The sequence below is a fragment of the Dioscorea cayenensis genome, unplaced genomic scaffold, assembly GCF_009730915.1.
Source record: "Dioscorea cayenensis subsp. rotundata cultivar TDr96_F1 unplaced genomic scaffold, TDr96_F1_v2_PseudoChromosome.rev07_lg8_w22 25.fasta BLBR01001275.1, whole genome shotgun sequence".
Taxonomy (NCBI): Eukaryota; Viridiplantae; Streptophyta; class Magnoliopsida; order Dioscoreales; family Dioscoreaceae; genus Dioscorea; species Dioscorea cayenensis.
Genome location: NW_024087666.1, coordinates 284,689 through 297,828, shown reverse-complemented (window position 1 = coordinate 297,828; position 13,140 = coordinate 284,689). Strand labels below are relative to the sequence as shown.

Genomic DNA, 13,140 nt, shown 5'->3' with positions numbered 1-13,140 from the left:
TCTAACTTTTTGATCGGCCAATTGAAGTGTCATCCGAGTGGGTCTAGGCTCTCCCAAGCCTAGCTTTTGAAAGAAGATATAAGGCATGACATTGATACTAGCCCTTAAATCTCCCAATGCCTTATCTTTACCCAAATTACCAATGTTGCACGGAATGATAAAGCTTTCAGAGTCTTTCTTCTTGTTCGGCATATTCTTTTGCAACACCGCTGAACAGGAAGCATCTAAGATTACAGATGCACTTTCCTCCAACTTCCTCTTGTTGGTCAAGAGGTCATTGAGAAACTTTACATAGCGAAGCATTTGAGATAACGCCTCTACAAATGGGATGTTGATGTGCAACTGCTTGAATAGACCCAAAAACTTCTTGTATTGCTCATCATTTTGGTCGTTCATCAATCTTGAAGGGTAAGGGATTCTTAGCTTGTAAGGTTAGGTTGTCACCTCCTTCTCTTTAGCTCTATCCTCAACCTCCAAGACCTCGGGTAACTCAACATTAGTCTTCTCACTAGGGAGCCTACTCTCAACTTCACGACCACTTCTCAAAGTTATCACCTTCACATGCTCTCTTGAATTGGTCTCCGTGTTGCTAGGCAAACTCCTTTGAGGTCTTTCCAAAAGTGACTTCACAATTTGGCCCACTTGATTTCCTAAGTTGTGCAATAATGCATTGTGGTCAAAGCCTTCTCTAAGTCGGTCATCCGGTTTTCCAACCCTTAAACTTTATTCTCCATATTCGCGGCTTGTTGTTGTGGATGGAAATCCGGTGGTACCATAGTCTTCTATTGCCCTTGATTACTCCATGAAAGGTTTGGGTGGCTCCTCCACCACAGATTGTAGGTATTGCTATATGAATTTCCTTGACCTCTAATTGCATTACCTACAAAATCAACCTATTCCACAAAAGTAGTACCACCAATCGAAATAGGGTAATCAGATGGCACATGTTCTCCCCCACACCCAGTGAAACTCATCGCGGCAGCCATTCAAGGAGAAGTTAGAGTGTCTAACTTCTTGCTTAATAACTTAACCTGGGCCGCTAATGATGTCACTGCATCGATCTTATGAAGTCCGGCTACCTTCTTTCTGTCCCGTGTGTTCCATTAATAACTGTTTATAGCCATTTCTTCAATGAGATGTTGGGCCTCTTCGGGGTTCTTGCTTCCTAAGGTACCTCCTGTTGCAGCATCAAGCAACTGCTTTGTGCTTGGGTTCAAACCACTATAGAAAGTTTGAATAATCATCCACTTGGGGAACCTATGTTGAGGATATTTCCTCAGTAGCTCCTTGAACCTATCACATGTCTCGAAAAGAGACTCCAATTCTGTTTGCACAAAAGAAGATATCTCATTCCTAAGCTTCACAGATTTTTCGATAGGGAAATATAGGGCAAGAAAACCTTCTACCATCACCTCCCAAGTAGTGATCGACACTCTAGGTAATGAATGTAGTCATTGCTTTGCTCTCCCTTTCAAAAAAAATTGGAAGGCTCTCAACTTGATAGCATCATCCATAACTCCATTAATCTTGAGCATGTCGCACACTTCCAAGAAGTTCTCAATGTAATTGTTTGGATCCTCATCAGCCAAACCATTAAACTGTTCTGACTGCTATAACATCTGGATGAAGTCTGGCTTGAGCTCAAAACTCTGAGTTGTAATCAGTGGCCACACAATACTGGATTGCGTGCCAAGAACTACAGGTCTGGCATAATCTGAGAGTGTCCTCTGCAGCTCATTTTATTCTGCCATATTATCATACCCTTCACCTTCTATCTTAGCTTGATTTGACTGTTCTTGCACAGGTTCTTTTCCCCTTCTATTAATTCTTCTTCCAATATCTGTATCTTCTTTAACCAATGTTGAAGGGTTTCCTCAGGTCATAACTTGGAGCTGCAACCAAAGAAAGAAAAACAAATCAGAACGATGGAAAAATAAGAAGAAAGTGTGAAATATAACAAGTGATGAATAGCTAAAATAGCAAAGTGCAAAATACTTCCAAAACACCTATTCCCCAGCAATGGCACCAAAAACTTGATACACCCCTTGTATATGTGTACGGCAAGTGCATGGGTTGTCGAAGTAATAAAGTACCCTGATGAGTGGGTAGTCGTATCCATAAGGTATTCGGAAACATAAGTATTGCTATTTAACTACAGTGAAGATGATTCAAGGGTTGTGTGAACACTGTCAATGTAAGTAAAAATAAAGAAAAGAAGAAAGAAACGCAATAGAAGTAAGGGAGGCAATCGATAGAAAATGGGGCACCCAAACATTGCTCACCCAAGGACTATTGTTTCAAGTCAAAACTAATCATTATGTCTCCTAACTAATGTTTAATGTGTCGTGAAAATCCTAAAACACACAGTCCTAAACCTAAGGTCAACCATGACTAACCCTATACTATGCCCCTATGGAAAGGAATACTCTCGACGCCTCACATTGCGTGGGTTTACAAGAAGCTCTGGGGACTACAAGTGATAAACCCTATTCCTAATATAGATCTAACCCTTTGGTCCAGGCGAAAGACCCCTAGTCACAATTAAGCCCCAACACTAACGATTACTTCAACGCTTCACTTTGTTACTTGCGTAACTAAACCCCAGCGGAGTTCGTCTCTTAGTACTTCACTCTATCATAACCGCAAAGAACTCTTGGAATGTGAAAGTAGGATAAATCACATCGAAAGGAAAAGGGACACTCTGCTACCTCTCAACTCACCCTCTCGACCTTCTCCAACCTTGCTTTGTTTAACCCTCATGGTATGTCACTCATCCACAAAGAATACCAATATAGATTCTCAACCCTAGTGTCACTCTACGAAAAAATCAATGCAATAAACATTCAAGGATGGAGCTCAATTAAAACATCAATTAAAGAACCATCATAAAGGTCAAAGAAGAAAATCATCCCAGGATTTACAAGTCCAAGCACCCACTAGGGGTTTAGCTCTCCATGGAGCAAGATACAATCAATAATGAAATCGAATATAAAAGCATGCAATCTATGAGAAAAACCCCCTCGTTGTCCGTATAGATGGTCTTGTGGAGTGGCCTTGTCTTCTCCAAACCATAGCCGCGAGCGCCTTCAAAGATGGGGAAAAGGTGGGAAAAAGATTGGGAAATGATCCCTTAAAACATTTGAAATCGCGGCTTTTATAGGGGCTAGAATCGAGCATCCATACGAGTGTGTGGGATTTCTACACATCCGTGTGAATTTCAGAAGTTGATTTCCTGCGAGCTGTGAACAGTAACTGCTACAGTGATTTTGCTTTATTGGTTTGCTACAATAAATTGCTATGGTGCTTCGCCAAAATATTCCCGAATCCACACTTTTCATCAAGGTCACATGGATGGGCACACATCCATGTGGTAGATTGTGTCGTGTCTTCAACTAAACCACATTGACGAAGATCTTGCTAGCATTGCATAAGTGAACACATGAATGTGACTACCTTTGTACGGCTCCAATTAGCGTGTCTGCTCGAGCACAATGGATGTTGGTACACACTCACATGTCTTTGAGCATAACTTGTGTCTTCACATTTGTTCACTCTAAGACTTCATCAACAAATGCGTCCACGATCTGCTTTTGGTCCCTTTCTTCCACAATTATCTCCACAACCCTACATGCACAATAGAACACATATACACAAGAATAAGTAATAAAGTCTGAGAAAAGTAATGCTCAATGTAAGAAAAGAATACTTCATATTACTTATACACAAGCACTTATCACACTACGCGCTCATTAGTTTGTTTCTTGTTTTAATTTTGTTAAAATATAGATATATATATATATATATATATATATATATATATAATAGATATGTTTGTGTGTTTGTGCATTGGGGATGGAAAGAGCTACCACGTATGAAGTATAAAGCTACTCTCATAAGTTGGATACTAGTTATGCCTTAGTGAGAGAAAAAGCTATCTCATGGATGAGTGTAAGCTACTACCCCTGTAGAAAGAGCTGTCACCTCGAATATGTGAAAACCACCTTAGCGGCCGCTTAGGAATGGACTACCTTAGAGGATGTGTGATGTTACTACCTTTTCTTTTCTTCTTGTAAATAAATAAGTCCCTCTTACTTATGAGCTTTGAGGAGTATACTTTGGGTTGACTTAAGTGAGTTTACACACACTTACATGATACCGGGTTGTTGTCCTTTTTTATTTGAGTTTTTAGCTAGAGCATTGATTTTTCTTATTCGGTGTTGAAATTTTTCCATACTTGTAGAATGCATCTTTTGCATGTTTTTTGTGAACCTAAGGCCAAGCACTTTCAATTTTCCTTCTTGGATGCTTCAATGTTTTATCTTTGCTTAAAGACAAGCAATAGCTTAAGTGTGGGGGAGTTTGATAAGTACTTGTGTATAAGTAATATGCAGTATTCTTTTCTTACATTGAGCATTACTTTACTCAGATTTTATCACTTATTCGTGTGTATACGTGTTTTTTTTATGTATATAGGGTCGTGGAGACAAGTGTCGAAGAAATGAACCAAAAGTAGATCGTGGATGCAATTTTTTTGATGAAGTTCTTGGATTGAACAAACCTGAAGACACAAGTTGTCCTCAAAGACATTTGGGTGTGTGCCAACCTCCATTGTACTCAAGAGAATACACAAACTGGAGGGGCACAAAAGCAGTCACACTCATGTGTTCCAACTTGTGCAATACTAGCAAGATCTTCTTCAATGTGGTTTTGTTGAAGACGCAATGCAATCTACCGCATGGATGTGTGTCCATTCATGTGGCCTCGATGATAAGTATGGATTCGGGAGTATTTTGGTGAAATACTGTGGCAGTTTACTGTAGGGAAATCACTGTAGCAATATCACTGTAGCAGGTATTGTTCACAGCTCGCAGAAAATCAACTTCTGGAAATTCACATGGGCGTGTAGAAATTCCACATGGCCGTGTGGATGCCCGATTCCAGCCCCTATAAATATTGTGATTTCAGACGTTTTGGAAGATCTTTTTCCCATCTTTTCCCCATCTTTGGAGGCGCTCACGGCTAGGGTTTGGAGAGGCTTTGGGTAGGTCTTTGGAGTGGTTCTATAGTCTTTGACAATGAGTTCCTTGGGAAGATAGTTATTGGGGAGCTTTTGTCGGCATCGATTTGGCGAGATGTGCCTTATGCTTGATGAGGGAACCCTTGGAGAAGACGAGGCAACTCCACGAGACCATTGATACGGACTACAAGGGGGTTTTACGTATGGATTGCATGTTTTTGCATTCGATTTTATTGTTAATTGTAAATTGCTCCATGGAGAACTAAACCCCTAGTGGGTTCTTTGACTTGTAAACCCTAGGATGATTTTTGTTTCATTGACCTTTTATTATGTTTCTTTAATTGATGTTTTAATTGAGTTCCAACCTTCAATGCTTGTTGATTTGATTTTCCCTTAGAGTGACACTAGGGTTGACAATCTCTATTGGTAATCCTTGTGAATGAGTGACACTTCATTAGGATTAGACAAAGCTAGGTTGGAGAGGGTCGAGAGGGTGAGTCGAGAGATAGCGGAACGTTCCCTTTCCCTTCCGGTGTGATTTATCCTACCTCCATGTTCCAAGAGTTCTTTGCGGGCACAATAGAGTGAAGTGCTAAGAGACAAACTTCATTTGGTCTTAGTTGTGCGAGCAACAGAGTGAAGTGTTGAAGTAATCCTTAGTGTTGAAGCTTAATTGTGATTAGGAATCTTTTGCCTGGACCAAAGGGTTAGGTATATATTAGGTAATAGGGTTTATCACTTGGAGTGCTCAGAGCTTTAAGCAACCTTGCACAGTATGAGGTGTCGAGAGTATTCCTTTCCGTCGGGGCATGGTATAGGGTTAGTCACAATTGACCTTAGGTTTGGGACCGTGTGTTTTAGAATTTCCATGACTCATTAAACATAAGTTAGGAGACATAATGATTAGTCTTGCACTTGAAACAATAGTCCTATTGTGAGTAATGTCCGGGTGCCCCATTTTCTATCGATTGCCTCTCCTTATATTTTTTGCGTCTCTTTCTTCTTTACTTTATTCTTACTTGTATCGATATTGTTCACACCACTCTTGAATCATCTTCACCATAGTTAAATATCAATCCTAGTGTTTCTGAGCACTATTCCCTATGGATACGACTACCCACTCACCAGGGTACTTTATTACTTCGACAACCCATGCACTTACGGTACACACACGCAAGGGGTGTGTCAGTTATGTGTGCGGGCACACTCCTAAGCTGGGGGCTCCAAATCTCCGATACAGTGGAATTTCCTTTTCAAAAGTTGTCATGCAAAGTACACATACTTGATCCTTTGATTTTCAACAAGAATAGCACCCAAACAGTACACACAAAAAAGGGTGTAGAGCAAAACATTAGAAAAGATATGAAAATCCAAACACCACAAATCAAACAAACAAGAAGCAAAACATAAACTAGACAAGCTGAATCTAGCAACTAAGAAACACAAAAAAAAAACATAAAGTAGAAACTTGGGCTACCTCCAAAGGAGTACTTGTTTTATATCTTGAACTTGATGTACCTTGCTTTTACCTTATGGTGGTTCAAAGAGATGGAAACCGCTTCATCTTGTTCAATGTCTTGTCATAACGAAGAATTAAAGATTGGCAAGAATAAACATTATACATACCCTAGTTAATCATAAATAATGGTTCTACCACATCTTGAGTGGGAATTGAGGAGTTAACATTCTTGTTCTTCCAGTCAATCTTTTTCTAGGCCTTCTTCCATGGTGGTTTACTTTGGTTCTTATCCTTGGAGGAAGTGATATGCCTCATTGGGCGTCTAAATGAATGCTCACTTAGAGATTCTTGCCGATCTCTTCATTGTCGTTTGTGAGTTCTCCCAAGTATTCTTTGAAGGGGTTAATGGTCAACACCTCTTTCACGCAAGTAGAAATGATCTCATCAATGATATCAATAGCATAGGAGGTGCCATCGTGCTTCATAGGGTGTTCATCGCTTCGGGAAGCTTGAAGATTGCTTTTTCATCACCACTCTCAAAATCAATTTTCCATTACACGCATCGATTAGAGCACAAGAAGTGGCCAAGAATAGATGGCCCAAAATGATGGGGACCTCAATATCCTCATCCACATCCAAGGTACAAAGTCGACTAGGAAGATAAGCTTGTTGATTTTCATCAACACATCTGCAATTACTCATCGGGAGTGTTGCACGAATCTATCAACCAGTTGAAATATCATCTGTGTCTTCCTTGGCTCCCTAAGCCCAAGTTTCAAGAATAGCATGTATGACATGACAGTAATGATCACCTTGAATAAGCTAAAGCCTTTTCCTCCACTGAATCTGCAATGATGCAATTAATGACAAATCCCTTCCCCCTTCCCCCCAAATCCTTAATCTATTTTGGTATCTATTTCTACAAAATCGCCAAATAGTTCTCACTGGTCAATGCCACTGTCAATGCTTCCTCCAACTTGGGCTTGTTTGTTAGTTGATTTTTTTTATGAATTTTGCATATTTGGGCATCAGAAGAGTGCCTCAACAAGCTGCTTAAACACATCCAAAAACTTCTCGTACTGTGTGTCCTCCTTGGCTTTCTTTAGCTATGATGGATATGGGATTCAGAGTTGATATTCCCAAACTCGTGATTGTTGTTGCCGTTGCATTTCTTCCCTTTTTTATTCCTCGATCTTTTCAACTTTAGTTCCTTGTTCAGTTTGAGCTTCTTTCACTTTTGGATTCTTCTATAATGTCAAGCTCTTTTTGGCCCTCATCTCCACCTCCCTGCCACTCTTTAGAGTAATAACTTTCAACGGTCTTGATATCCTTTGATTTAAAATTTATATTGACAAAAAGTAAAAAAAAATTTAGTTTAGGTCTTAAATAAAATATTATCAATTTTTTTAATAATCCTTTCTATAGTTTCAAATTTAAATATGTCATTGCATATATAATATCAAAATTATATTTTTATTCTTATTAAACCATTAGAAAATAATCTAATTATAATTAATGTCAGTGTTGTGCATATGCGCAATACTATTACATAGACAATGTTACAACAAAAAAAAAAAACACATATGTGATGATTTGGTTTTTGTGAATCCAAATATATTATATTTTAATTTTAACAATGTGATAAGATATATACAGAATATTACACCTTTATTATATTTTAACAATATAATAAGAAATTTTCCTTGCAGCTATAATATGAAAGCGAGAAGAGGGTTTAACTTTAACCTCTGCAAATTGAATTTTCACCTTTGGACTTCAAAAACTCATCATAATTATATAATTGTCAAATAATTCCAAGATACAAGGTATGAATGATTTTATTATGTGAACTAACAAAAGATAATGAGTTGCCATCTTCAGTTTGGCCAAACAAACAATTGACCCTCAACCTACTTAAATTTAAGAATTAGATTACAACTTCTCAACTGTACCTGTTGGCCCTCTCGCTCTCGCTCTCTCCTTGAACATAAAAAGATTTGTGAATCATATTTATCAAAGAAAAATAATTAAAAAAATTAAAAGAATAAGGGACACATGTAGAGTACTATCCCTTTAGTATATACTTGCTATCTGTCCCCCCAAACATTATTTTTTAAGCCATTTTTCTTCATCTACTCTTGGCAATCTCTTCTCCTTATTAGTTTAAGTTTGAGGTATGCATATATATCTAATAATAAAAATTTTGTATGTTATACATGGATTATTTAAGATATTTTATGCCCATTTTTTCTTTATTTTGTTTTCTAAATAGTTTTCCTTTGCCGGCACAGAGTTGATATTCTTTATGTAAGTATTATATATTTGTACATATGTGATTTGTAGAAAGACATGGAGGCAATGAAGGGAAGAGGAGAAGTGAGAAAAGTCAATGTGGTGTACTTCATTAGCCGTGAAGGCAAAGTTGAACATCCTCATCTGATACGTGTGCACCAATTTCGTGGTCATGGTGTTCACCTTCGTGGTATCTAGACATTTATTATTATATATTTATATTTTTCCTGGTTTTCAACTCTGATTATGTCTTTGGAGTTTGATGTGCCATGAATATCTATTTGTAGATGTGAAGAGATGGCTCTCCGCTTTGCGAGGAGACGGCATGCCGGACTCGTTCTCATGGTCTTACAAAAGGTAATTAATACAAAAATAAATATTTATCAAAATATATATAAGCCTGAATCTTTCATCTGAATTCCACAAAAAGCAGGAAGTACAAGAGTGAGTATGTATGGCAGGATCTAACCGAAGATGATCTCATCACTCCAATATCAGACAATGAGTACATCCTCAAGGGCTCAGAACTCATCATGAGATTTGATCAACAAGCTCGAATTCAGAAATTCAATACATCTCTTTCTTCTGGCAAGATAGTAGATCCTTTTGGAACAATATCAAACAGTCCAGAATCTGGAGTTTCATCAGTAATATCATCCGCGCCACTACCACTGAGCCAAGACACCTCCGATGAGTCATCTATAATCAGTATCGTTTCCAAGAAATACGAAAAAGATGTGCTGAATACCGAAAATGAGATTGTCAATGATAACAAGAACATGGAACACATTCCTCAGGATTATATTAGAAACTTCAGAACTAGAAGTTGCAACAAGAACAATAGCCACAACTCCAGCCAAAAAGCTTCGCGAGTACTCCGAAACCTCATGCACTGTGGCACTGTAGATATAAGTGATTCGACACTCCGGCCGGTGAAGCCGCCTGTTACCGGTCAGCAGGTTAGCATTGAGGTATTGTCCCAACGGAGGTCACTTGGTGGTGATGCAAGATATCATGAGCAGAAGCAGCGTGACAACTCAAGTCATTCCTTTTCTTATGCAAGGTAAAGATCAATTTAGTTAATTCTAATAATTTTATTTATATAAAAATAAATAAATTATAAATTTATTGAAAGCAAAGAACAGTTAGCAAATAAATATAGCCAGCAAATAAATACAACCAAAACGAAAAAAAATAAAGACTGAAAAGCCACAAAAAGAGAGGTGGATTTTCCTAAAAGAAATTCTAATAAATTATAAATATATTTATTTATTTAATTATGTATTTATTTATAATAGGAAAAAGTCATCAACAAGCGAAAGCCAACGAAGAAGTTACCGGCCAGTAGTAGAGCCCAAATGCTCGTAAGTTTAATTATGATATTTATTGAGTTCATTATTTGCCTATTATAATGTTTAGAAATTTTTATGGTGCATATTCATTGATATTAAAATTTGTATTGTATGAAAACCATGCATATTTAGTGGTGCATATGCCTTTGGTATATCTATCATTTGCCCTAAATCCACACCAAAACATCATAATTGATAGCTGTTTATTTGTTTTTCCGCGATTTTTTTAAATGGTATTATTTTATATCAGAGTTATTTTAAATAGGGCATGTCCAAAAATTCAGTTTGTATTGAATATATAATGTGTATATATATATTGGTATATATATTGGTATTTTGTGAGAGTATACCCACAAACATAATTGTTATAAGGATGTAATCATGATGATATAATGGTTAGAAAGTCATTATTGCATATAACTTCTGCCTTGGATATTTATGATGGGCAAGAATATACTTAGTTGTGTTATGTATTGAGCTATAAACATAATAATAGGGACATATTTAATTATATGTGTGTTGCCAATTCCAAAGACCATTGTTAAGAAAAAAAAAAATATATATATATATATATATATGAATAGTAATTTAATATTCTTGAATGGACATGTTAAAGATAAGGCCAAAATTGATTATTTTGTAGTCATTTTCATCTCAAATCAACCCCTTATGTACGTAAGAAAAAGTCTAATAATTATGTATTTTAATATGTGTATAAATATAATCTCATAAATATAATTTACAAATTAAAAAAATGTTGGACCACATGAAAGTTTCATTTAAGAAAAAGGACCTTTGGCAAGTTTGAAAGGAACAACTGAGTTTATCTCAATCCAATAAAAACTCTTGATTTTTCAAAAACATGCCTCTCTCCTTTTAGTTTTTGAAATTACTAATTTATCTTTTTTTTTCACCTTCTCCTAACCCTCCATAACATAGGAGCTTGCTAGTTGGGCAACCTCGTTTAGGCATAGTCAACTTGTATGTGTCTGAGCAAGGCCGCTCAGCCCTCAATTATCTAATGTGATTAAGCCCACGATGATTTCTTATGATCGATTGAGATTGCTTGACCTCATGAGGCGACACCAACATGGGAAGCCTCATGGGTTCACTGTGTAGGGGTGAGCTCCTCTGGCCATAAACAGGCCTTCTATGACTAGGGGAGCTCTCTAGGAAGGCTTGTATACAAAGGTTCAGTCAAGCTTCCTAAAGGCCAAGTAGGTGTGAAGAGAGCTTCCTAGTGAAGGAACAAAGAGGAAGAAGAGTAAAAACAAGTTAATAAAAAAATAATTAATTTTTAAAAAAATTTTATCTTAGTAAGTACTTAAATGTTAGACTTTTTCAAAGTCCCCTATAGGCATATACAATATATATAGTTGGTGAGTTTTTCTTCTTTAATTTGTCCATTAAACCAAAACAAATAAAATAACATAATTGCATTTTAACATAGATTATTACTTTGTATTTTTTTTAAATTAAAGGTTTTGACCTAAACAACTTTTAGAACTAAAACTCTTTTTTTATGCTAAAATAATAATTATGAGTTAGATTTAAAGTTTGAATTTGCCCTCTGGGTCCAGACGATATTATTAATTAATAAATACTTGCAACTTAGTTTCTGAAATTGGAATTAATATGCATGTTGATACATTTTCAGGCAATGTGGGAAAAAATTCAAACCAGAAAAGCTCCATATCCACATGAACTCATGCAAAGTTCTAAGAGAAAAGAAAAGAACTTGGAAAAGGATACAATTAGAACAGAGAAATGGAGAGAAGAAGCTATAGAATCAATTATGGGAATGCTGTCAAGTATGTGAATATCTTCAAGTTAATCTGTTTTTCTTTCATATATTAAATTGATTAAAAAACTATTTATAAAATACTAGAATCTGTATTTTTTTTGTGAAAAATTGTGTCATATATAAAGACTATCTATAATATAAATGAATATATATATATATATATATATATATATATATATCAGCTATAATATAAATGTTGTAAAACAGTGATAACTATATAATTCATACATTATCCAAATCATCTCAGCTTCTAAATTTTGACTAGTGTAACTCCTGGATCATTAGTACTTTCTCTAAAGAAGTTCTGTTGAGTTTAATAAGTCTGGTTATTTAGTTAAGGATTCTTTAACCCATTAAATCCTGCTCTTGGGTATAACAACAGCAACAAGCTTTGCAATCTGAAATTACAAATCATGTGATTTTTTTCTGTTCACAATCATTCCACAGCTGTAGATGTATGGCATGGTAAATTGGTTCATTCAAATAACAAAATTTTGAAATTTTGGCAGAATTAACTGAAGAAATCAAATTAAAGAAGAAAAATATCGTTGGAGTAGAAAATATTCTTCTATTCTCATATATATGAGAGGAAAACTAAAAGAATTTGCTTTCATATATTTTCAAAGAAACAACTAAGGTATTTAACATGCAAGTGCTGACTAATAACTCTAAAAAGCAAGAACTGATTGTTAGCAAAAGGAATTTAAAATGTAAAATAGTATAAATGTTACAACTATGAAAATAATACAAATGTTAGAGCAGTGAAGATTTTATTTTTGACTGGAGCAACTTTCTTTTACCCCCTTTTCTTTCTCTCTCTCTCTCTCCCTCGCTCTCTCTCTCTCTCTCTCTAAGTTGGAGTTTTGAAAGGGCAACATGGAACAAAGAAAAGAATATTGTGATTCACCGAGGGGTTTAGTCATGAGATCGGCGTGTTTTGTGCGTTCATGATAACAAGGATTGGCGCCAATTAACTAAGCAGCCTTGCTATGACAAAAAAGTATCATAGGCTGCTTAATATTAACATGTAGATCTGTGAGAAGATAACAAAGCCAAAGAAGTTAACATGTAGTAGCAACCATAGTATGATATTTGGCCTTGGTAGAAGAATGAGAAACATTGGTTTGTTTCCTGGTCTTCCAAGAAATAAGAGAGCGGCCCATGAAAATACAATATACCCATTGAAACACTTGAGTCGTCAAGCAACTAACCCAAA

The 13,140-nt window shown here is 36.3% G+C and overlaps 1 protein-coding gene and 1 non-coding gene across 2 annotated transcripts; both read left to right on the top strand.

Moving 5' to 3' along the window:
• Positions 1–1,254: 1,254 nt before the first annotated feature.
• On the top strand, positions 1,255–1,361 carry LOC120256049. The gene has a single exon (XR_005535170.1). It is a non-coding gene; the product is annotated as a small nucleolar RNA R71 (small nucleolar RNA).
• Positions 1,362–8,543: 7,182 nt separating this feature from the next.
• LOC120256042 lies at positions 8,544–12,052 on the top strand. The gene is made up of 6 exons (XM_039263814.1): positions 8,544–8,650; positions 8,820–8,958; positions 9,056–9,125; positions 9,202–9,831; positions 10,067–10,132; positions 11,778–12,052. Exons 2-6 carry the CDS (start codon positions 8,826–8,828, stop codon positions 11,905–11,907), a joined length of 1,029 nt encoding a protein of 342 aa, XP_039119748.1. The 5' UTR covers positions 8,544–8,650; positions 8,820–8,825; the 3' UTR covers positions 11,908–12,052.
• The last annotated feature ends 1,088 nt before the right edge of the window (positions 12,053–13,140 follow it).

Bases quoted from the DNA above. Each gene is read 5' to 3' on its own strand.
- LOC120256042 (XM_039263814.1), top strand. From the start codon at position 8,826: ATGGAGGCAATGAAGGGAAGAGGAGAAGTGAGAAAAGTCAATGTGGTG. The intron at 8,959-9,055 runs GTATCTAGACAT...ATCTATTTGTAG, and splicing joins TCATGGTGTTCACCTTCGTG to ATGTGAAGAGATGGCTCTCC. The intron at 10,133-11,777 runs GTAAGTTTAATT...ATACATTTTCAG, and splicing joins GTAGTAGAGCCCAAATGCTC to GCAATGTGGGAAAAAATTCA.